Source organism: Sorex araneus, chromosome 1, assembly GCF_027595985.1.
Source record: "Sorex araneus isolate mSorAra2 chromosome 1, mSorAra2.pri, whole genome shotgun sequence".
Taxonomy (NCBI): Eukaryota; Metazoa; Chordata; class Mammalia; order Eulipotyphla; family Soricidae; genus Sorex; species Sorex araneus.
The window spans coordinates 406998469-407023542 of NC_073302.1; the positions used below are offsets into that span (position 1 = coordinate 406998469).

At 42.2% G+C, this 25074-nt stretch overlaps 1 protein-coding gene across 3 annotated transcripts in view; it reads right to left on the reverse strand.

The window, feature by feature from the left end:
- Window positions 1-25074, reverse strand: part of LAMB1 (laminin subunit beta 1) — an 88128-nt gene that overhangs the window by 56060 nt on the left and 6994 nt on the right. For all 3 annotated transcript variants that reach the window (XM_055134445.1, XM_012935314.2, XM_055134453.1), the window contains 9 exons: window positions 23166-23239; window positions 15730-15918; window positions 15580-15643; window positions 10850-11052; window positions 8519-8639; window positions 6520-6708; window positions 6074-6253; window positions 5827-5939; window positions 3456-3535 (listed from right to left, as the gene is read on the reverse strand). In XM_055134445.1, coding sequence (XP_054990420.1) covers window positions 3456-3535; window positions 5827-5939; window positions 6074-6253; window positions 6520-6708; window positions 8519-8639; window positions 10850-11052; window positions 15580-15643; window positions 15730-15918; window positions 23166-23239 — 1213 coding nt within the window. The remainder of the gene's footprint in view (window positions 1-3455; window positions 3536-5826; window positions 5940-6073; window positions 6254-6519; window positions 6709-8518; window positions 8640-10849; window positions 11053-15579; window positions 15644-15729; window positions 15919-23165; window positions 23240-25074) is intronic.

The window sequence follows — 25074 nt, forward strand, 5'->3', positions numbered from 1 at the left end:
GAAAAAAAGGGGAGGCAGGCCGAAATGGTGCAATAGGGAGAACTTGGGTTTATCTCCTTGCACAATCACAACAAATAAGCATCAAAACCTGGGTTAACCTACACTGAAACCCAAAACTGTGGTGAACAAAAACCCTGCCAAAGCTTCCACAGCGAGGGACCAAAAGATAGCGCCCAAGGAGACAGATCCACCTTGCCAAGAACCAGTCCACACACACACACACACACACACACACACACACACACACACACACACACACACACACACACACACCACCACCACCACCACCACCACCAACAACAACAACAACAACAACAATTATAATAAATTGCAATTGGGGAGAGATTTCTGATGTGCAGAACTTCACCCTGGGAAACAAGAGGAGTTATACAGAACACCTGGCATGCCCATCCAGTGATCCTTTGCTTAAACACCAAAATGGGAGGCAAGACATCATAGGGTATAAACATGGATCAGTCACTGGCAGGTGCCATCATGGTGACATCTTTTGTAATTTTGCTGTTAGAAACCATATTGGATCTCAGCTTCCATAATAATAGACCTTCAGGGCAAATTCTTTAGGAGAGCTCCACCCGCCACTAGCAAATAGTTGAGCTCGCTGGGAGATGAGAGACAACTGTCAAGAGGACTTAATACTGGCAGGCAAACAGACCTAGTTTCTGCCAGTCCACACATGACTGCCAGCAAGCAAGCGGCACCCCTAGACACAGAAAGCTCTCCTGGACCTCCCTAAGCACAGCCAGTTAGCAAAAGAGCCCTTGCTGGCACACGGCCATGCAGATTCTGCCCCTGCCAGCTCCAAAGAGCACTCTCTGTCACCAGCTGGGATAGAGGCCCCAGCCTCCTCCTCCACCTGCACCACCTAGGCTTATATGACTACAACAGTCACGTAGCTGCCAGGTACCAGCAACCCTGAACTCCTGGTTGCCACTCCAAGCCCGCAAGTGCCACCAGGCATTCTGATAATTAAACCTTGTCAATGCCCAGGTTCATTCAAATTCATAATTACAGCAGGGCCAGATACTCGTGACTTGGTGGCTGAGAATCCCCTGGTCACCGCCAGGATCAACTGACCTGCTGCCAAGCACTCTCCAGTGTCCAGGACTGTTTGAGTTCTGAGCCCCAGCCAGGATGAGACACCCAAGGTTACAAATTACCTAGTTGCTGCCCAGGTCCACTCTGTTTTATTTTTCTTTTTGGGTCACACCCAGCAATGTTCAGGGGTTACTGCTGGCTCTGCACTCAGGAATTATTCCTGGTGGTGCTTGGGGGACCATATGGGATGCTGGGGATTGAACCCAGGTTGGCCGCATGCAAAGCAAGTGCACTACCCGCTGTACTACCACTCCAGCCCCCCCAAGTCCATTCTAACATAGCCAGTCCCTCCTGGAACACCATCCATAATGGGGAGATGGAAAAACTCCCCCACACCGATGAACTAAGATAGCCAACAGCCTGGAAATAAGTTCTAATACAATAGAGCTATTTGAATTATCAGAAGAAGACTTTGAAATGCCAGCCTGATTCTCACTGAAGTCAAGAAGAAACTTGGAGACAGACAAAATTCCAAAAAACTCTAAATGGAAATCATAGGGTTAAAGAAAAGAGAAATGGAAATTTTAAAAAATACAACAGAGGAGCTCAACAACAGAATGAAAGAACCCAAAAACTGAATCAGTGAACTTGAAGAAAAAGTCGTTGAAACCATCCAAAAAGGCCACCAAAAAGAAAAACAGTGAAGATAATGTAAGGACAATATGAAACAACATCAAGAGGAGCAAGATTCACATTGTAAGGGTACCAGAAGAATATAGAGAAAATGACACAATTTTTATTTGAAGAATAGCAACTTCCCCAAGCTGAGATAAGGGTTAGACACCAGAAAGTTCAAAGAGTTCCAAACAAAACAGAAGCAAATAGAAGCACACCAAGGCCGACTGTAATTAAAATGGCAAAAACAATGTTAGAGAATACAAAAAGCAATCAAAAGATGAGGAAGTATATATAAGGGAACCTCTAAAGAATATTAGATTGGGCCAAGCAATAGCACAGAGGGAAGGACAGTTGCCTTGTACAGGGCAGACCCACATTCAATCTCTGGCATCCCATATAGTCGCCCGAGCACCAACAGGAGTAATTCCTGAGTGCAGAGCCAGGAGTAACCCCTGAGTACTGCCAGGTGTGACCCTCTTCCTCAGCAGCCCGCACCCCCCGCCGGGCCCCCCGCCTCCACCAAATTAGATTACTCAGTAGAAATTCCACAGGCCGGAAGGACACTCTATCTAAATACTGCTGCACAGATTAGTACTCCAACCAAAAGACTCTACCCAGGGACAGATTTGAAGAAAGAATAAAGAGCTTTTCAGATAATGCTTAAAAGAATTCATTGTCACTACACTTGCCCTTCAAGCAATATTTAAGGAACGTCCAGAAAAGGCAATGAAATTCCACTTGGAAGTAGTAAGCAACTAAAAAAACAAAATGAGGTAAAGGAGATTAACAATATGTACTTTTCGTTTTCAATTTTCCTACTTTTTTCCTTATTATCTCCATCCAGTCCCAAGAACTTTAAATTTCATACATTATTTTTTAAGTCCTATAATTTATATTTGGTTATTTTAAACAGATCTTCTCTGTTGAGATTAACACATATTCATTTATTAGCATATTTTCCCATTCTCTTATTAAATGTAGTTACAATAAATGTTTGACATTTTGTTTAATTCAACATTTGGTTCCAGTCAGGGTTGGGCTATATTGATTTCCTTTTCAGAATGGATCAAATTCTGCAGATTCTTCTTTTCTTGAATGGTTTTAGGTTGTATTCTAGATAGTTTATACATTCTATTTGGAGTCTCTGGAGATTATATTTTGTTCCTCTGAAGAATGTTGTTTGTTTCAGAGTTTTTTGGGGAGTCTGAGGGAGTTCTGGCCCACACACAGCTCAGGCCACACTCCTGACTCCACTCAACGATCACTTTTGGCAGTGTTGGGGACCATTATATGCTCCCTGAGATTAAACCTCATTGGCTGTGTGCAAAGCAAAGCACCTTACCCACTATACTACTGCTCCAGCTCTGTTCTCTGGTTTTCAGCTCAGCTGGATTCATACTGAAAAGTCTGATGCATAGGTAACAGTTCCAGTTTCTGCCCAGTTGTTTTGAAATGAGAATGATAAAATTCTTTACTGGGACACTTTGACTCTAATGTCTTTGTGTAATTGGGACGCAGTAATATGCTTATGCATAACTCATATAAAAATTTGTCCTAACCTCCTGGAGGGCTTAAAAATTAATTCCTGGAGTGAATAAAGCTTTGAAATCATTGAGATCAGAGGTAAAAGTGATTGCCAGCATTCAAACTAAAGGTGAAAGCACGTCTTAAGAGTGGAAAGTCATACTCCCCGAGGTGACAACAAGTGAAGCTCCACTCACCTATTGTTCAAGGCTCCCCCAAGGTCACAGTCACAAGGTCGACATCCTTCCAAATCATTGCTTAAGCCCCAATGCTCTGGCTGCAGAACAAAAGATTAAGCTTCTAAAGGTGGGTTCCTGTAATTTCACAACAGACTCAGCAGGAACAAGTTAGAGCCTGTTTTGGTTGTTCCACCAGACATTCATTTTCACCGTGAAAGCAGAAAGCCAACACAAGCAGCGAGTGTGAGTATTCTGAGAAAGAGAAGCCCAAGCTGCAGGCCACTGGAGCCAGGAGGGTCAATCATAATCACATCACATACATCACAGAGAGGTTTTTTTTTTTTTTTTTTGGTTTTTGGGTCACACCTGGCGATGCACAGGGGTTACTCCTGGCTCTGCACTCAGGAAATTACTCCTGGCGGTGCTCAGGGGACCATATGGGATGCTGGGATTTGAACCCGGGTCGGCCGCGTGCAAGGCAAACGCCCTACCCGCTATGCTATCACTCCAGCCCCACAGAGAGGTTTTTTTGATGTCACCCAATAATTAATGCGAGCAACAGTAAAGATACTGATTTTCTTCATGGGACTCACTCGAGCTGTAAGAGTTTTGGCAGCTATTGGGCAGACCATTAAATTTTCCCTAAGGTTAGTCTGTCATATGGTCTGTCTGGAAAGCCCTTCACGGATTTATCTATGTGGAAAGAGCAGAGACCAAGGACAATTTTCACAACTAGATCATTGAGTCTTGAGAGCAGTGGAGAAGATGATAAAAAAGAAAGGGCTTGGAACCTATAGAGAAGATTTTGTTGTATTTTAACAAAGAAGTGCGTTTTTCCTACTGGGCATTTAAAAATCAGATTCACCTATTTAAATCCAACTTCCAGAAGTTGACTTGAAGAATGTATCAGGATCTGAGGCCGGAGCAATAGTACAGCAGGCAGGGCATTTGCCTTGCATGCGGCCGACTCAGGTTCAATCCCTGGCATCCCATATAGTCCCCCAGCATCATCAGGAGCAACTCCTGAGTGCAGAGCCAGGAATAATCCCTGACCATTGCCAGGTGTGACCCCTCACCCCCAAGAAAAAAGAAAAGAACCTATAAGGATCTAGGCAAATACATGTATTTGTTGGTCATAAACAAAATGTAGATCTTCCTTACCAAAATATATAGGGAATCACCAGAATACTATAAAAGATATAGAATAATATTTTTTAATTACTGAAGCACTGTGGCAAAGTTATTGATATATTTGCTTTCAAATTATAGGTGTTTTGGGGCTGGAGTGATAGCACAGCGGGTAGGCGTTTGTCTTGCACGCGGCCGACCCAGGTTTGATTCCCAGCATCCCATATGGTTCCCTGAGCACCGCCAGGTGTAATTCCTGAGTGCATGAACCAGAACTAACCCCTGTGCATCGCCGGGTGTGACACAAAAACAAAAAACCAACAAACAAAACAAAAAAGCAAAAAAAATTATAGGTGTTTTTAAAATTTTCCCTACATATCAAAATACTCTATTTACATCATATATATGTATATATGTAGCTTACTAGCATAAACTGTTCTCATGTTACTATCATTTTCAATGATAACCAATTACACTGCATATAAGCCCCCAAATCTAATTTAGGATTTCTCCTTTGGTACTTACAAGGGTTTTTTTTGCTACATCATCAAAAGATGCAATGGGTCTTTTCATGAATACATCTTTGTCCATGTTTTTATTATGTCATTAGGACAGACTCCCAGAAGCAGACTACTGGGTCAAAGGGCATTCCCATTTCTACAGGGTACTGAAACATAACCCCCAAATACTTCAGCCAAAGAGTCAGCCATTTGCATCTCCCTCAGCAGCAAATGAGGACAGTTCCTCACTGTCTGTTCATTAATGGTAAGTGTTACCACTTTTAATTATTTTCATGTGCTGTTTCTGTGAAATTGGTATTTCACGGTGGCTTTATTTTATAATTCTAGTTGTTTTGATAAATATTTCACTAAAATCATTCACTGAAATTCTTCTTGTGGTTTGTCTACTTATATCTTTTTAACCTTTACATGTAAGTGTAATGAGAGAAAACCTGCAATGGTGAAAAACATTCTCCATAAAAACATGTCAATTTGGGGCTGGAAGGATAGCACAGCGGATAGGGCATTTGCCTTGCACCCGGCTGACCCGAGTTCGATTCCCAGCATCCCATATGGTCTCCCGAGCACCGCCAGGAGTAAGTCCTCAGTGCATGAGCCAGGAGTAACCCCTGTGCATCGCCGGGTGTGACCCAAAAAGCAAAACAAACAAAAAGAGCCACAAACAACAACAACAACAACAAAAAACATGTCAGTTCACAAGCGACCCACCTCCCACCCCATGTCATTAGGGTTTGACCTACCAGACACTGGTCACAACGCTGTCCTGTCACCAGACGCTTACAATAGCAGTGGCCAGTCTCCGAATCACAAGGATTCCCACCAGGAATTGTTCCCAGAGGATTGCAAGCACAAGCTTTATTGTAGAGAAAATAAGAAACACAAACCAAATGAGTCCAAAGTTGTAGTCTTGATGACTCGGAATTGCAAAGAAAATGAGAATTACCAACTTAAGAGAATTCCCACATTTTCGCAAAAATGTAAACTTACATTTACAACCATATGGGTCTTCAGCACTTAAACCATAAAAGCCTTCTTTGCAAACATCACAATGTTCTCCTTCCACGTATAATTTACAGCGACACTGGCCAGCAATGAGACCAACAGAAAAATCTGTGTAACCGTCACAAATTCCTTCATTCTGAGAACCAGCTGGATCACAGGTACATCCTAAGAAGAAAAGGCAATTGAAAATGTGTAAGTGTTTGCATAAATCTCTCTGATCCCTCCAAACCTCACAAAAGTAACTGAGACTCAGCTACCAAGTAAACTCCACTCCCAGGGTCCCATGTAGCCAATAAAATAACAATGCTGGATCAGATGAGCTTTCTTTGAAAAACTGGAAACTTCCAGACTCATCAGGTTGAAAGGGAACTTGGAACAGCTGGATCTACAACGCTGGATCTACAACTGGATCTCTCCCTCTTAAGACTTACGTTCACAGACATTGGGATCGCGGACATCTCTCTCTGGGTGCTGATAGTAAAAGGGTTTGCACTGCTCACAGTTGCGCCCCATCGTGTTGTGCTGACAATCGTCACATACTCCTCCACTGACGTTTCCAGTAGCCAAGTAAACTGCTATGTCAAAGTGGCATGAGCTGGAATGTTCATTGCAGTTACACTCTGCGTGACAAGACCAACATGGAGAAAAGCCTTTTAAGTCTATTAACCAACGGAGGGTGGGGGTGGAAGGGTGGGAGAAGCCCATTCTGAAAACGCAGGACAAAGTTCAGGCAAAATGGCAGTTAACAAGAAGGCACTCATGGCGGAAAAGGTCACAATCTCTGATGACAGTCTTAATCTTAAAGCATGTTGGAAAGGTTCAAAGTGTGAACTTTAGGAAAGAAATGTAAGAATCTGCCCTCTGAAAGAATGGGCTATAAAAAAGTTGAAACCCCTTGGGGAAAATTCCTCTTGGAAGCTAATTGGTAGAATCCTGCTGTTAGTGGGGGCAGCCTTTGGTCCTGCTCAGGGCGGGAATGGAGAAAAGGACATTCACGCAGAGCACTGGAGGGTCCAATGTTCCTGGAAAACCAGTTCCCTGCTCTGGGGAAGTGGCAAGAAGGCCTGATTGCTCTCCTCCGTACACAGAGCTCTCTAGGCCAGGGTCCTTAGTGAGAACCGACATCTGATGAATAGCCCAGACAGGCTGCTTGAGTGCAGGCTCTCTTGCCTCTTGATAGAGGCTTGATCCAAGCCAGCTTTAATCCTTTCCTTCCAGAAACAACACTTTTTCCCTTCTTGCAAGGAAATTTAGCTCAATCTGGCCTTCTCTACTCTAATCTTGTCTGCAGCTTCTGAAAGCACATCCTGCCGAGAGGAACTCCCTTAAGGACTGATGATACCTCGGTGCCTCAGGGTATCATTCTTGATACACTGGTTGCATGAAACAAACCTCACAGACTAGATTTCCAGTGACCATAAGAATGTCCTTGGGGTCTCTGTGCCTCTTTTCCCTTTATATGAACTCTCACCCCCTCTCCTCAAACACGCCCACACACACACACACACACACACACACACACACACACTCCAGCTGCTCCCCACACTCAACTTCCCTCTCTCTTCTCTCCTTCAGAGACTCTGTGGTGCTGGAGATCAAATCAAGGAGACATCATACATGCAAGATACATGTGTCTCCCACGGAGCTAGATCCCAGTTTCCTCTCCTCTTTACCTCAAGCAACCCTAAGGGCCAGCTGGGTTGTACAAACTAGCAAAACTTGGATCACTCCAGTCCTCACTGACCTCTGAACTTCTAGAACAGTCCTTCTCAGAAAGGACAGAACATGCCTGCTCCTTGAGGGGAGGATTATATGTTAGAATCACAGCCTGGGTGGGGGTGGTGGAGGTGGTGTGTCCAACTACACCTCTGCCTGCACAATTCCCCTGGGATGCATGGAAGTAGGCCAGAGGCTGCAGCTGGGCTGGCCCAGAAACAGGACTGAAAACTATTTCATATCTCTAGACCATCATGTTCCGCCACACCACAGCTTTCTTTCCCGCTCATCTTACCCTAAAAGCAGATGCAATGTGAGGGACCACCTCTCAGTCTTCTGCTCAATCTGCTAAACCCATAGGTGCTGCTCAATGAAAGTCAATACAAATAAATTAATGAATGAATAATGTTGGTTTCTTAGGCCTGTCCATGTCAAAGTGGGAAAGGGTAAAAAATTTCTTTCATTCTGCCCAAGTGTGTCCTTGATCTCAGTCTCTGAGTTATCCCAGCAATGCTCAATGACTACTCTCGTCTCGTTGCTCCTGGCACGGCTGAGGGACCACCTAGTGCTGGGGATCGAACTTGGGCAAGGCATGCACCCTGGCCCTTCAGACTCTCTAGCCCCCCAAACTGTGTCCTATTATGGCTCCTCTAACCAGAAAATGGGTATCAGAATCCACATTGATTCCAACTGTCCCTCTGAACTGAGACTTACTTTTGCAGGCATTGCTGTTTCGACCTTCAGCAGGCCTCCAGGGTAAATCATGGTAAAAGTCCATACACTGCTCACAGTTCAAGCCCTTGGTATTATGCCTGCACATGCAATGTCCATGGACCTTGAAAGTTATAAAAACAGAAAGAGCAAAGGAAGAGAGATTAAACTCATGACTGAATCTCCCTCACAATACGGGACAACGCAAACTCTTTCACACGAGGCTTCTGTCGGCTACAGTGAGGGAGTCGGTCTTGACTTTTTTTTTGCTCCTCCCCTGACTGAGTTCGACCGTCTGGGTTGCTAAAACTCCCACCTCAAGACACAGTTTTTATTACGTAATGGAGGGGAAATGGCTGTTCCATTGTAGCCGCTGTAAGAAGCCGGTTGAACAAAATTAGTCTCTTGAGAGATAAATTTAAAGACTAAATACTTCATAGTTTTTTTTTTTAAGTATTACAATAGAAAAATCAACAAAAGTGACAGCACAAAACTAAACAAACACACACCACCTGGGAACCAGCTTCCATTTCTGCAAGCTTTATCACTGTGTCACATTTAAGAAAGGAGTTTGTTTGCTTGATTTGATTTTTACAGCAGTTTTTTTCTTTGTTGTTTGAACTGTACCACGCCAATGCTTGCATAAAGCACCAGAGGCATGGGCATGATAATGAAAATCTTTCAGTGCCCCAAAGCACAGGTACACGCTATCATTCCGGTCTCTGCAGAGTGGAATTCAGGGTCAGGAGAGGCAGGTCGCCTCGAACCATTCTCACAGGAGTGCAGTTAGCAGAAGATTAAAATGTTCTCGTTACAAAGTGCTTTTAGACAGAAAAGTAGGTCTATAGCCCATACCACAGACTCTATAGTATCTGAGTAAACACATAACATATAGAGAGAAGAGTAATGATAACATGACAACTAGACATTAACTACACACCAGATTCAGTAGAGTGAAAAGTAGGTGTGATCCACAAAGCATTCTCTGAAAGATGAACAACTGGGTTTGAAGGACACATTCTTCCCTTTAGTTGCTGTGGAAAATTCAACTTTATCCAATCAATGTTCTTTTTGACAGAGGAGGGCCCACAACTGGTGCTTGGGAAACCATGCCATGCCTGGGACCAAAACGAGGGTTCCCACTTAAAAAGCATGCTCTGCAGCCCATTAAGCCATTTCCCCAGCACAAATGGGATTTCTGCTTGCCTCAGTGCTGGGATTCAAACCCAAGTCTCATGCATGTCAGGCATGTACTCTATGCTGAACCACATCTGCAGCCTAGAATAAATGTTCTAACTGGAGTGAAGGGAAGGTAGAATACTACTCAGTCTTGCACTTCCTTTTATGAGAAAAAACATCTTTGGAAAGACAAGTGTCTAGTAAGCAAGGCACACCCTCCACCAAGAAGGGGGCCCTGCAAGTTATGGAAAGGTCACAGGGTCTGATTTGGGAGAGCCAGACATGAATGTCTTTCTGCCATTTATTAAGAGTCCTTTATCATGTCAAATCTGGTCTCTTCCCAAAAAGAATTAGTAGGAACCTGTAGATTAACCAGTTAGAAACGGCTAAATTGCCTTCATTCCATTCTTTTGGCAAATCACCAAAATCCTAAACTTTTTCAAATACCACCTCTGAAAACAGGTCTGAAAGTGGAAAGAGAATGAAACTGGAGGAAATGAAGAAAAAAAAAATCCCCATTTGATCCCTAAATGATAGCCTGTGGGTCTCGGTTCAAATTTCCAGTTTCTTTGGGCAGGAATCAATTTATGCCTTCTAGCATAAAGACTGAAATACTTGTGGTTTTTAATCTTCCCCAATGTAAAGAAAGATGTGATTGTTATTTAGACAACTTTTTAATCCCTGTTGACTAACATATCTACTTTAGCAGCAGTCTGGGAGCAGCAGCAATGCCTGAAAGCTAATAGAGTTTCTATGAAGTAAGTTCCTTTACATTCTCATTACTCAAGAAACGGAGCAAAAGGAGTATCAACAATCAACCACCAATATGGTGCCAGAGGGTTAAATCCAAGTCTGGGAAAAATAACTCCAAGGAAACAGGAAAGGTTTATGGTAACACTTGCTTCAGTTTGCCTTTAAGAATCTTCGTAGAGGGGCCGGAGCAATAGCACAGCGTGTAGGGCGTTCGCCTTGCACGCGGCCGACCCGGGTTCGATCCCCGGCATCCCATATGGTCCCCCAAGAACCGCCAGGAGTAATTCCTGAGTGCAAAGCCAGGAGTAACCCCTGAGCATCGCTGGGTGTGACCCAAAAAGCAAAAAAAAAAAAAAAAAGAATCTTCGTAGGAAAAAAAAGCCACACAGAGTGTTTACTTACCATCCCTTCGACTTCTTCATCGAATCCATGCACAGGGGCGCACTCACTAGCATGGCCATAGCAGAAGCAATTTCCTCGCACTACCATATCATAAACCGCATAATAGTACTTCTCTCTGATTTCCATTCTGGAATCCAAGAGGTTGTCTCCCAGAGTATGCAGTTTCACAAACTTGATTCTCAGGTTGGTAATTTTTAGGAGATCTAGAGATATCACCAGGAAGATGAAAAGTCTGATTAAATAGGCAAAATTTCCTTTGTCATTATAGCACATCATTTCTCTTAGGAAAGACTTGACAAATGAGAATGCTTTCCCGGATGTTTACCCCTCTTGTATGACGTGACCTACCTCTAACATTTAATGCAATGTGACAGTCCCTGGAAGAAAAGTTCCTCCTACCTTTGTATCAGTTTAATAAAAATGTCAACTTTGTACTTTCTGCACACAGAATGACATTTTAGGAAGAAATTTAACAGCTGAGAAACTTAATCTATTTGAATAAAAATAAGGGGGACTGTGGAGAGATAGTACAGTGGGGAAGGCTCTTTCTCACTACCCAGTCAACCCAGCTTTGATTCCAGCACTTCATATGGTCCCTCAAGACCTGCAAGGAGTGATCCATGAGTACAGAGCTAGAAATAATCACTGAGCATAGCTGAATATGGCTTAAAACCAAAAGAGGGAAGAGGGAGAGAGGGAGAGATGGAGAGAGAGAGAGAGAGAAAGAGAGAAAGAGGAAGAGAGAGAGAGACAGAGAGAGAGAGAGAGAGAGAGAGAGAGAGAGAGATCCTGTTGCATGCCTGCCGGCACCCACTAGCACAGAGAAATCTAAACCAATGCAGTCCCATCTGCTTTTCATAACAATGCATGTCAGTCTCAACATCAGAAAATTTTGATTCAGGTGGGAAGGTAGAAAAGGGTTTATCAAAGTTCTCCTAATTTCATTATTATGATAAAATAATTAGAAATACTTTTTTTTTTTTTTGCTTTTTTTGGGTCACACCTGGCGATGCTCAGGGTTTACTCCTGTCTTTGCACTCAGGAATCACTACTGGCAGTGCTCAGGGGACAATATGGGATGCTGGGAATGAACCCAGGTCGACCGCATGCAAGGCAAACACCCTACCCACTGTGCTATTGCTCCAGCCCCAGAAATATTCATTTATGTGCACATATTTTTTGAAGAGGAAAATGCTGTTTGAAATTCCCCCTATTTAGATGAGATCCAATGTACTAAAATAGATGTCACACTCTATTACTCTACAGAATAACCATAACTCAGTAAGATTATGACTCAAGCAAGTTGTTAGGAAACATCTTGAGCTGCAACTCTTTGTCTTACTTTATAATATCACTTTCCAATATAATTGGTAGCACCAGGATAGAAGATATTAGGATGCTGGAGAAAAATTAATTTTTCCCCATTATAAGGTATTTAGCGCTCAACTTCTATTGCCATTATCTTTTCTCCTTTTCCCCCAGGTCACCTAAGACACATGCTTATTAGGGAAGCTGGGCAATGGATTACATTCTCAGTAACTTGATAAACCAAGAGCCAGTCAACCTTCTCCGCCTGTGTTTGCATTAATTACTAGGCTGCTCTTTCTGAAGCGGACCTCGAAAGATTGATTAGTGCATCTGCCCTCTCATTTAGTTCTGTAGCCTTTAATTGCTCCTTAGCTTAACTCTAATTTCTGCTGACGCATTCTTATCATTTACACCAAGGGACAAGAGTATTGGCCCAGTGTAACAGTTACCTCCAAAGCCCGAATCCAACTTAAATACTTATAATACATGCATAACTTACAACAAAGACCTTAGAAATAGTTGGTTGAAAGAGAAAATCCATGCATTAAACTTAGGCTCTTTTATAAAATCCAAAACTAAACAGAGGAACCGTGGTACTACTGAGCTGAATGGAATCTGTGAATGCCAACATTTCCTCCTGCACAAATGTTCCTGCATAGAATGAGCACAAGCGCCTATTGACAAGAGGCCAAACAACGAACTTGAAGAGCAGCTGGAGTATTTAGAAACCCTTGAACTGATCTTTGTGGAGGCCCTCAGAAGAGCAAATAGGCTCCTCTGCTCTCCTCTGCTGCTCTGAACAACCAGCAAGCCTCCGACTGACTGACTGCTGTTCCAAGAGGCAAAAATCACTTCTGAAGTGAGTCTTGAGGTGGCAACAATGGCAACAACTAAAGAGGAGATAGTTTTCTGGATCGTAAGTGTCTCGAAAGCAGGCAGAGCCAAAAATGCATGCTTCTCTTATGCAAAAAATACTTTTCCTGATGACACTTAACAGTCAGAGTTGAGAATTCTCCAACACCTATACATTTCACCTAGAAAGGGAGAGGATTGTTGAGTTCTTTCAGGGACCGAGGAGGCATCACACCATTGCAGAGCTCTGTAGCTCAGAGCTTAATGTGTCATTAAATATTTGGTTTACAATAGGATGAATGAGTATACTGTAGGCCAGAGACAATCTGGGCCACATGGAAAATAAATTTAAGGGCGGAAACAGCACTTTTCCGGCAATGACCCCTGGATGTCTTCCATTCTACCCTTCTATGCTTCAAGCTGGGAAGTTCGTGGGACCTACATTTACAAATACGGCTGCGCACAGCTGGGAAAGATCACCAAGAATCAGCCCTGCTTCTGCTCAACTGCCTGCATGTCGCAGGAGAGAGTGTCCAGGAACCAGATCCACACAGACTTAAGTCCCAGCGGACAGAAACAACATTAAAAGTGCCATGACAGCAGCTTTCGTTTATCAAATACTTCCGGGAATTTTTATATACATTGACTCATTTCTTTCCATAATAATCCAAAGGTCAGGATTACTTCACTTCTTTCTATAATAACCCAAAGGTCAGTATCACTACCTCTGGGGGCTGGAGCGATAGGACAGCAGATAGAGTGCTTGCCTTGCATGCAGCCGACCTGGGTTCAATCCCCAGCATCCCATATGGTCCCTTGAACACCACTAGTAGTAATTTCTGAGTTCATAGCCAAAAGTAACCCCTGAGTTTCTCCAGGTGTGCCACCCCAAAACCAAACAAAAAATATTACTACCTCTGTTCAGAGATGAACAGAGGCAAAAAGAGAAAAATTCTGAGTAAATAATTTGCTCACAGTCATACAGCTACTACATGCTGCAACTGAGTCTTAAACCCAGATCTAATCCCAAAGCTTATTCTTTTTCATTGCTGTATATCCTGCCTCTCAAGATCTAAATATAATCTGTAATAACAGAAGCACAGTTATTGAATGCTGCAAAGCAATCTGAATTGTAATTTCTAATACCAGGGCTCTAGATCTGACTGACAGTTAAAAAGCCGTATCTCATCGTAAACGTTATTCCAACTCTCACCATACTGAGAGTATTGAGCCCAACTGAGACTTCTGACTTTCTCCCAATACTTCTATTCTCATATTTTGACAATACAAGCCCTAGTCGAGAATTTCAGAGAGTGCGTGTCACCTAGCTAGAGACATATCTCCTGCAGCAGTGATTTTAACTGAAAAGAGATAAACAGAGTAATCTAACAATTCTGTTTCTTGTCCTTCATTTTCTTCCTTCCCAACTCTGGGACAAGGTCTCGGTGGTATTGATCCACTCTTTGTGAATAAAGACTATAAGGCAGAAGGAAACTGGAACCCCCAGGGATGAGACTCAGGATGCCAAATTTACAAGTAAAAGCACAAGATACTCAGTTAAATATGAATTCAAGAAAAAGTCATTTTTTTAGTTAAGAACATCCAAAATCACCAAGATCATAGTAATACTAACCATACATAGAGAAGATATACGGGTACTAGTCACAAGTATTACATGAAATAGAGTTAAATTAAAAAAAAAAATCAGCTGCTAACCTGCAGTTGAAATGTATTTATCCGATGAATCTACCTCTGGCAACTGAAATTTCTTGGGGAGATTTTGTAAGAGAAATAGATTTCTTTCTTTTTTGATTTTTGGGTCACACCTGATGTTGCTCAGGGCTTACTCCTTGGCTCTGCACTCAGGGATCAATCTTGGTGGGGTTCAGGAGACTATCTGGGGTTCTGGGGATTGAAGCCAGGTCAGCCTGGTGCAAGGTAAGTGCCCTATCTGCTCTACTATTTCTATTGCCCAAAAGATACATTTCTATTTTATTTGCATCACTATATTGGAGGACACTTTGTTACAATAATCACTGTAGCGCTGTCATCCTGTTGCTCATTGATTTGCTCCTGCAGGCACCAGTAACTGTAAACTGCCTCCATTGTGAGACTTGTTGTTACTGTCTTTGGAATATTGAATAGCCAAGGGTAGCTTGCCAAGGCTCTGCTGTACAGGCGGGATACTCTCGCTAGTTGGCTGAGTTCTACCGAGAGGGGCGGAGGAATCGAACCCGGGCTGGCTACGTGCAAGGCAAACACCCTACCCGCTGTGCTCCAGCCCTTGTTACAGTAATATGAATATAATTAAGCATTGTGATCAACATGCTTTTTGATCATGAGTGTAATCATGATTGTGATCACATAATTGTTTGACTTTCATAAAGACACAAATCTTTTATCCTTTCAATATGTTCCCCATCAGTGATGACTTGAACTACTGCTGATTTCAAGAGCTTCTAGTGGAGTACTGCACAGCAAAGGTAGAAATGAAGAGGGCAGAATATTTAGATTTTGGGTAGCATGCCTCAGGTATTTCCACCAAAGCTTATATTTGGAAACAAGCTTACTCTGTATCCTTGGACTGTAAGGATCTTCAATTTTGAAGGCAGGATCTAGAGCACGAAATATCACCTAGAAGAGAAGAGTAATTGGCATTTTTGCATCGATCAAAAAGTAGATTTGCGAATAGAACGTAAAATTAAAAAATGGAAATATACCTCTCCTTCTGTTGAGGGCTCAATGTCCGAGTATCGGGAGTCACAAATTATATCATCAACTTTTTTCATAGGCCCAGTTGAAATGCCTGGAAATGAGCTCTCGCAATCATAGGCAAAATATCTGTACACACCCCAGGTGGTCCCAAAGTCGGATGATCTTTCAATCAGCATAGCTGCTGGACGGAATGTCTGCAGGCAGGGAGAAAAGGCTCATTTGATATTTCCTATTGGTAACACAAGGGTTTTTTTCCCCTTTTAATTTAAAATAAAATATCCATCAACTCTAGATCACAAACCCTGACTACATGTGGCTGGTATTTCAAACGAGCCTGGCTTTCAAATACTTTCCTGCTGTTCCATGACAAAGTTTCCAGTTATGAATTTTATACTTTCTCTTGTCCTACCAGAGATTATAAACTGTTTTCCATTAGAAGCCAATTATAAACACACTCTAACAGTTAACATATTTTGATTTAGTCATTATGCCCATCATATATAACCATCAATTTTTGATTGATTCCTTCACTGGTTCATTTAATTATTTAATAGATACATGTAATGGCTGTAGATGTTCCAGTGAAGTAAGGACATAGCCTTAAATCATTTACAGTATAGTAGATCGAATAACAAGTAGAATCACAAGTGTGTTTCGGAAAAATGAAGAGGAAAGAATTCCCAAGGAATTTGGGGAATTCTGTAATTCCACTTTTGGTATATATACTCCAGAGAACTGGAATCAGGAACATCTGGTACATGAATGTTTATAGTGGTTTTATTCATGAAAGCCAAAAAGTGGAAACTACCCAAGTGTCTATCAACGGATGAATGTATAAACAAAATGTAGATTTACAATGGGTTATTATTCACAATAGCGCAAAAAAGTAATAAAGTTGTAATATTTTCCACAAGATGAACCTGAACATTATACTAAGTGAAATACACCAGGTACAAAAGGAAAAATACTGTATGTTCTGCTTAAGTGAAACATCTCATATGTCTTTTACATTTACAGAAAGTTTATCAGAAATTACCAGGGACTGGGGGAAAAGGATAGTAAGTTGGTGTTTAAAGGGCACTGAGTTTTTGTCAGGGGTGACAAAAAAGTTGTGGGAATAGATGGTGGCAATGGTTGCAAATGTCATGAACATACCTAAGTGGCCTGCATGCTAAAAAAGTTAAAATGACTAAATGTATTATAAATATTTTTTACCACATACACAAAAAATGGGCTGGGGCCATAGCACTGCGGTAGGGCATTCGCCTTTCATGAGACTGACCCATGTTCGATTCCTCTGCTCCTCTCAGAGAGCCCGGCAAGCTACCGAGAGTATCGCGCCCGCATGGCTGAGCCTGGCAAGCTACCCGTGGTGTATTGGGTATGCCAAAAACAGTAACAGTAAGTCTCACAATAAGAGACTTTACTGGTGCCCGCTCGAACAAATCGATAAGCAACGGGATGACAGTGACAGTGATAGTGACAGTGACAAAAAATGAGAAATGCCTCACAGAGGAGACAGCAGCAAACCAACTCCTCTAAAATGGTGTTTTTCATTTATTGATTCACCTATGCTATGAGAAGCAAATTCAGGTCTCACCTAATAATTGTTAATGATTATAAATGTACTCCAAATAGGGGCCAGAGTAATAGAAGAGCGAATAGAGTACTTGTCATGCATGCATTTGACCTGGGTTTAATCCCTGGCATCCTATATGGTCCCCCGAACATTGCCATGGGTAATTCCTGAGTGCAGAGCCAGGAGTAACCCCTGAGTATCACCTGGTGTGCCTACACCTTCTCCCCACAAAAAAACAAAAAAACCAACTAAAAACAAAAAATAAATGTACTTAAAATATAAATAAATAAATAAATGGTGATTTATTTAGCGGGGAAGGAGACCATGGACTCATTTGATGTTTCCTATTGGCTAAGGGATAAGTTAGTATGTAATTTGAAAGAAACAATGAAAGATAAAAATTACAGAAAGAAAAAAGAAATCAGATTCTATTTTTAAAAAACAACCATTGCAACATTACTGAAGAGGTAAGGCGGAGGATGGTCGGACACAAGAGTCCACAGAACTAAGTGACAGAAAAATGAAGGTTCTCACTCAAACAAGATGATCGTTTTCACTTGGCCAAGTAAAACCTGGATGAAGAGAAAGGGACGGAATTCACTGCTCTGACCAACTGCATGAAATGAATGAAACTGCAGCTGAGCTTAAGTAGCAGGGGAGGGGAGAATTGTGCAAATAATGACCAAAACGAAGAAGAGAGGTGAAAGCATTTGGTCTTGGACGAGATGCATGTGACGCTGCACGTGGAGACACGTCTGGATAAAGAGAAACAGTATTTTGGTGCACAGTTGGGAGAGTGAGCTTGAGACATGACTTGGGAGAAATGCGCGCACCCAATATCTGAAATCTCCAAGTAGATACCTCCTCCCCCAAAACTAAAGTGCAAAGAACAAGATAACAAAGTCAAGCTCAGTGCTCTAAGAAAACTCACCAACAGGGAACCGAGGGGTCACTTAAACTTTTTCTGAGACGTTACTGATGCCCGCTTGAGCAAATCGATGGGCAACAGGATGACAGTGATACAGTGATATCTTTTTGCCCAAGAAATCGTTATGCAACCCCAGTTATATGAATCAAACATTTATGGATAATAAATCATGCATTTATTTTAAAATAAATTTTTCATAAGCCCCACTTTTAGTTACACTCAGACCTCATGTAGAGTCGTGACCCAAAGAGTTTAGGAAGCAATTGGGTACTGTATTGCAAACCGTCATGCCCAAAAGCAGAGGGAGAGTATGGGGGAAACTCTTCCATAGAGGCATGGGGAGGGCTGGGATGCAGGGAAAATACTGGGGACATTAGTGGTGAAAAATGTGCAGTGGTGGAGGGATGGGTATTCGATCATTGTATGACGGAAACTCAAACATGAAAGCTTTGTTACTGTATCTCACTGTGATTCAATTAATTTTTTTAATTTTAAAAATAAAATTAAAAAAAATAATAAACTAAGTATATTTATCACCATCCCCCCCAAAAAAAAAAAACAACCACCAGTGTACATTTCTCATGTGACAATATATGGAGACAGGGTTTTTCAAGGGGTAACTAAAACTAAATGAGGATAGTAGAGTAGGCTGTAAGCCAGTCAGTCCTATAAAGACTAAGGTGTTCAGGCTGAAGTGATAGTACAGTGGGTAGGGCATTTGCCTTGCATGTGGCCGACTTGGGTTCGATCCCCGGCATCCCATATGGTCCCCGAGCACTGCCAGGAGTAATTCCTGAGTGCAGAGCCAGGAGTAACCGCTGAGCATTGCTGGGTGTGACCCCCACCCCCCAAAAAAAAGAAAATAAATACTGGGGTGTTCACAAGAAGAAATTAGGACAGATACCCCGAGAGGCAAGTCTACATGAAGACAAAGGGAGAAGGCAACCACCTACAAGGCAAGGAAAGGGAGCACTCGCAGACAAACCAAGGCCACTGACTTCAATTTCTAGTTTCCAAATCTGTGGGAAAATACATCTCTGTTGTTGAAGTCACCTTGTTCATGTGCACAGCAGATGTAGCAAATGAATACACCACCACAACACACTTGTGTAACTGATAAAGAAATTGAGATTCAGACACATTAACTCATTTGCTAACTCCAGGGAGAGCACAGATGAAAATCCAAGGTAATTAAGACAAAACCCATCTTTCTGTCTAACTGGCAAAAAGCACTGGGGAAGACTGAAACATGGGTATCAAGAGAGAAAAGAAGAAAAGAAATCTGGGCAATGGAGAGATGAACCAGTGTTTTAGGAGGGTATTGTGAACCGGGTCAATTAGGAAATAAAAGACAAAGCAGAATGTACACCAAAAATGGGCAAAAGTTCCAATCACAGGAAAAGTGAATTTGGGGAAATGAAGTCATTACAAGAGATGAAAAAGCAAACCAAAGTCAGGCCAACCTGGCAACTGAACCATAATAAAAACATCATGTGTTAAAACCAATGTTTGATAGAAATATGGGGTAGAAGCTAATGGTGAAAATCCAGTATAAATACAGCTCTCTTTCCACTTTCCTCAGTAATTTTTAGAGTCTATTTCACTGATGGACAGAGATACAAAAAGAAGTGAAGGTCATGTTTTGACTGATCCTTTGACTTAGATACTTAGTCCTCGTTTTTTGTCTCAACAGAATATTAGAAAATCACACTATAATAAATTCTCAAAAGGATCAAAGAATCTACAATGTGTTTATGTTGGGAAACCCAATCACCATCTGAATCAGACTGGACTGCTGGTTGGTAACCATTTGGGAGTCTACTCTGATGTCTATGCCACGAGAATAAAGAGAAAAGGACCCACATGCAGTGTTGGCTGGGCTTCCTTCTCCCTCCCTTCTAGAAACTTCTGAGTCCCAATGGCTCACTGGCAAGTCATCCAATTTCCTGTGGACTTAAGAAGGTACTGTAACCGAGAGAGACACATTTACCTACAGAAAGGAACCTTTCCCATGCTCTTTGCTCAGTGATCGACCTTCTCAGCTTCACATTTACTGCGCAGATGCTTCTGGATTTATACTAAATAAAGAAACTTTGGGTTTGGAAACATCTGACTATTTACAAAGGCATCCTGCTTATGTATTATATGGATTTTGCTGGCCTAAGAAAATCCAATCAACTGTGCATCAGCCATTTCTGTGGAAGTCATAGGAGAGGGTCATCTTTTTATCTACCTGTCCTTCTTCTTCACTTCTAGTAACAATATCATCACCTTCCTAGTTACTCAGCTGGACAGCTCAGTAATCTTTGACTTACCCCTTCTCTTACCCTTCCATTGTTACAACTATTTTTTTCTTCCAGGTCCTGATTTAACCTTTTCCATCTAAAGGATATAAATGACTCTTAGAAATCAAAGGCCCCTCCTCTCAGCAATGACTCTTAAAGGCAGTAGCAGCAGTGGCCGAGGGTGATATTTTAATGAATATGGAGATATGTGTGACCCAGAAAAGCTTTCCAAGCAATACTTCCAGGAATCCTGGGTTGCAGGAGGAGAATCTCTTACATTAACGCAAATACTGTCTGACATTGACCTTCCATGAACACTGACTCCAACAAGAGCCTGCAGCCTGATTTCTCCCCACAATGGTAATCCTTTCTGGGCTCCCATCCTAATATGCAGATCTCATTTTCTATCTACATGCCCTCCTACTTCCTAAACAATCCTCACTCCTCGGCAAGAAGTTAAGGGACTTCTCACTATAATCATATTTCCCTTCTCCTTTACCATCCCAAGATCCAGGAAGACACAGAGTTAGGCCAGAGCAACCTAAATCAAACTGTCCCACCACAAAAACTTAGGTCTCAAACTGTTTCCTCTGTGAGGAATGGCTTTCCTTCCACCTCTTCTTACAGACCTCCCCCTCACTCTTTTTTTTTTTTTGCTTTTTTGGGTCACACCTGGAGATGCACAGGGGTTACTCCTGGCTTTGCACTCAAAAATCACTCCTGGCAGTGCTCAGGGGACCACATGGGATGCTGGGAATTGAACCTGGGTCAGCCCCGTGCAAGGCAAACGCCCTACCCACTATGCTATCACTACAGCCTCCCTCCTGCTCACTCTTGCCCCGGCCAAGGGCAGTCCCCAATCGTGCCTCTGGAAGCATCCTTCTTTGAACAGTTAGCACATTCTGGCAAGTCACTTGCACTTTATTTCTCTTCTCTCTAGAAGAAAGCTCCATGGAGCTGTGATCATGCAAACTCTAACAGCCATGATAGGATAGTTACATGCAAACATAAAAAAACAAAAGAAGCTCATTTCTTCAGTAAATACTCACAGAGCAATTCTTACATGGCAAGCATCAGTATATATAAAATGATGCTTCCACTATACACCCAGATAATCAGGAGTTATCTTTATTACCACAACAGAGGTAATAAAGGTTTTATCATACAACCCCATAATGCAGGTGTTATCTCTCTTCCCATCTTACCAGTGAGGAATCTCAAACTGGCTGTAGACTGTAGTAAAGGGGAGGCTAGGGACTGATACCCAACCCCATGAAGTTACTTGACAGAGTTAGAATCCAAAGGATGGGTTTTATTAACTAAAGTCTGACAACTTATACTCAATTCTTTATGTCCCAGTTCAATTCCCGCCTTCTCTGTTTGACCTCCAGGTCAGAATTTCATCTTTGGCCCATTGTATTCAGTTGAATGAGTATTCAACTCCAGAACATGCCCCCGAAGGACTTTTGAATATAAATGAACTCAGAACAACGCAGGCATGCAGATGCCCTCTGCCAGATGAAAAAAATAGGAAAACAATATTGATAAAGACAATTTTGAGTATATTTAGGTTTCACCTAACATGAAGAAAACATCGTGTGGCATGACTCTGTGTCATTTCCAATCACTAAGATGAGCACACAGTCAATGGGGGTTCCAGGAGTAAGTGATAAATTGAGAGAATCCTCCCAGCCCTTCCAATATACCAGGTGTCCCAGTGTCAACTTTGCTCTCCTGTACTCACAGCAGCTTACCAGAGAGGGGTCAGGGACGAGGGGTTCGGGTCTGGGAATGAGCAGCCCCAAGGCAGGCCTCTCGCTCACCTTCTGACTTCCACGCCCACCTGTGCTACCCGCCTTCCAGATTTCAGTAGCAGACACAAGTGAGACTTTAATGTGGTAAACCCCACGTGGTAAACCCACCAGTGGCACCTTCCTGAACCTGAGCGGATAGAGATAAGACCCCCCCCCAACTCCAACTGCAAACTATGCAAAAGTGATTTCAATCTGAGAAGCAATAAGTAAATTATGGGTTTTATGTGCACCAACATGTACTTTAAGCCCTGGGAAGTCTGTCATTTCCAGGCAGCTGCTTACGAAGAAACAAAGGGACTTTGTACAGAGACATTCCCTAGTCCTGGGGTCATTTTACATCTCTAAAAGAAAGGATAAAAAAAAAATCCACATTTAAGAAGGCATACATACTTCTTAAGGAACTATAGGACTCTTCCCACAAATTCTGCAAAACCTTGAAAACCCAAGACAATACACTTCCTTTCAGTTACCAAATGCAACATTAAAACATAAACATAGGGGCTCAGGGATTTACTCTCCAGATGTTTTATTGTGGTTTGGGAGAGAGTCAAAGCAGCCTCTCTCCCACAGGGAAATAAAAGATACCTAATTAAAAGTTTACAGTTGAATTACTTCAGAATAGTGGCTCATTCTGCTTACTTCTGCGAAGATAAGAGTATTTCTTAAACCCTGTTATTGGTGCCTATGTTTTAAAAGCTCCTCAATTACCCCAATTTATGGCAACAATAATATTTTAAGTTCTTGCTGAGGCCAAACTTGCAACAGACATTCATTCTGAAAGGGGGATTACAGAGCTCTTCTTGTGTCACTTGCAAGAAAGTGACGGCTGCCTTACCTTGAAGGTCATTATGAGATGAGTAAAATGAAACTCTGCTTCCAAATCCAGTTGGATCGTTACATTCTCCACACCTAGAGATTAGCAACAACAAAACGGAACAGTTAGGTGAACACCTGCAGTCTGGGACCAAATCAGTGAGCTGGAGCTTTAGGGGCTCTTTTGTTAATTTCTCTTTGCTTTCCTCCTCATAAAATTCTCTCTGCATGGCCTTTCAAGCTGAGGAAGCTATGTGAACAGCGAAAGCACAAATCAGAATCATTCCTTCATTTCCACAAATCACTCTGGAGTTCAGCGTGTGGAATCTGCTCCTGGAACAAAGTAGGTACCTGCCAGAACGTCTCTAGCAGCTGTCGAGAAAGACCTTAGCTCAGGGAAAGTGAATCATCTTCCCAACCCTTGAAGTCAGGGAGTCTCAAAGGGGAGAGCAGGGCACTTCCTGTGCGCAGGAGGGGCCCAGGGACACAATCCTCCTCCAGCAGAAACACAAATAGTCCTTTCTCTGCAGCAGCAAAGAAAATAAATAAGAGTCCACACACATGTTAGTTATAGAAAAGCCCATCCCTGGTGGGGAAGCCTTTGGATGCATTTCCAGAATTGAAAAAAACAATGCGCCAAGGAGACAAAAAGAATCGGTCAAAGAAATAAACAGGTCCAGAACAAATACTAACATCTTCCCTTTCAGAGGAGGGTTGAACAAACGAACCTTTGCACCATGCCCTGAGGGTCAGTGGACCCCCTTCCCCAGCTTAATAGGCTAAAAAGACCACTGGAATTCTAGGGGCAGAAAACACCTCCTTTCACAGTCCCCAAGCCTTTCAAAGCCTGCCCTTGTAAATTTAAGAGACATCTGCATGTTTCCTGTACTTAAGAGCACTTTTGGGGGTCCAATATCCAGAGTAAAAGAAATCTTAAGTGTAAGAAGACAGGAATGTGTCAGAATGTATCACATCACAGCCCCCGTGTATTTTCAGGAAATCAGTAGGACCTTTGGAATAAAACACTCCCTCTGGAGAACAGCCAAATCATTTGAGGGGCTGGGGGAAAGTGGTCACTGGAACGGATATGAGTTAGTTGGAATGTTAAAAGAAAAACATTATAATCAACCTAACTAACCTTATCTAATGCTCTTAAAAGAACTGTATTATAAACCCACTCTGGACATTCTTGTGTATGTGAAATGTTAACTAAGCGACTAGCTGTATGTCCTTTCCTTTCCCAGGCTTTTAAAAACCTGCACTATTTGCCCAAAATTTAGAGATAACAAAATAGCATAAAAAGCAAACAAGACTAGTACCATTCTGTGACATAAGAACCAATATTGTCCCCAAGGCACATTCCCAAACTATATTACCCCAAAGCACCTCCCGTTTTGGATTTATAGCCTGATAGAGCACCGTCATTGTTTTAATATGGGGAGAAACACCCATGGAGAAAAGAATCGTGAACATTCTTCTATGGTGTATTTGATTTCTGTCATCATGAGAGTAAGTTAAGAGTAACTGCATCTGCAAACTGATTTCTGTGACCAAGTACTGATAATGTCAACTGCCAAGTAAAGCTCAACAAGGACAAAACACACAAGGCAGCTAATATCACATTCATTAAGTAAGTCTTTAATTGTGAACTATCAGGCAACAGGGAGATAAGGGATGGTAACAATAGGTCTGACTTTCTAAAGACTAAATTCCATCAGTCTAATCTCATCTAATCTCTGGCAGCAGAGTGACAGAGAACTCCAGCCTCTGTTGGAAAATCCCTTCTTTTTTGCCATTTGGCTTCTTTTGCCTCACAAATTCAAAGTTGTAGAAATTAATTCCTGATGGACTGAGAAAATCCTTCTAGAACTACAGCAATAATGAAAGATTCTGCTGCCTAATGCCAAGGATGGGAATTGTCATGATCCAAA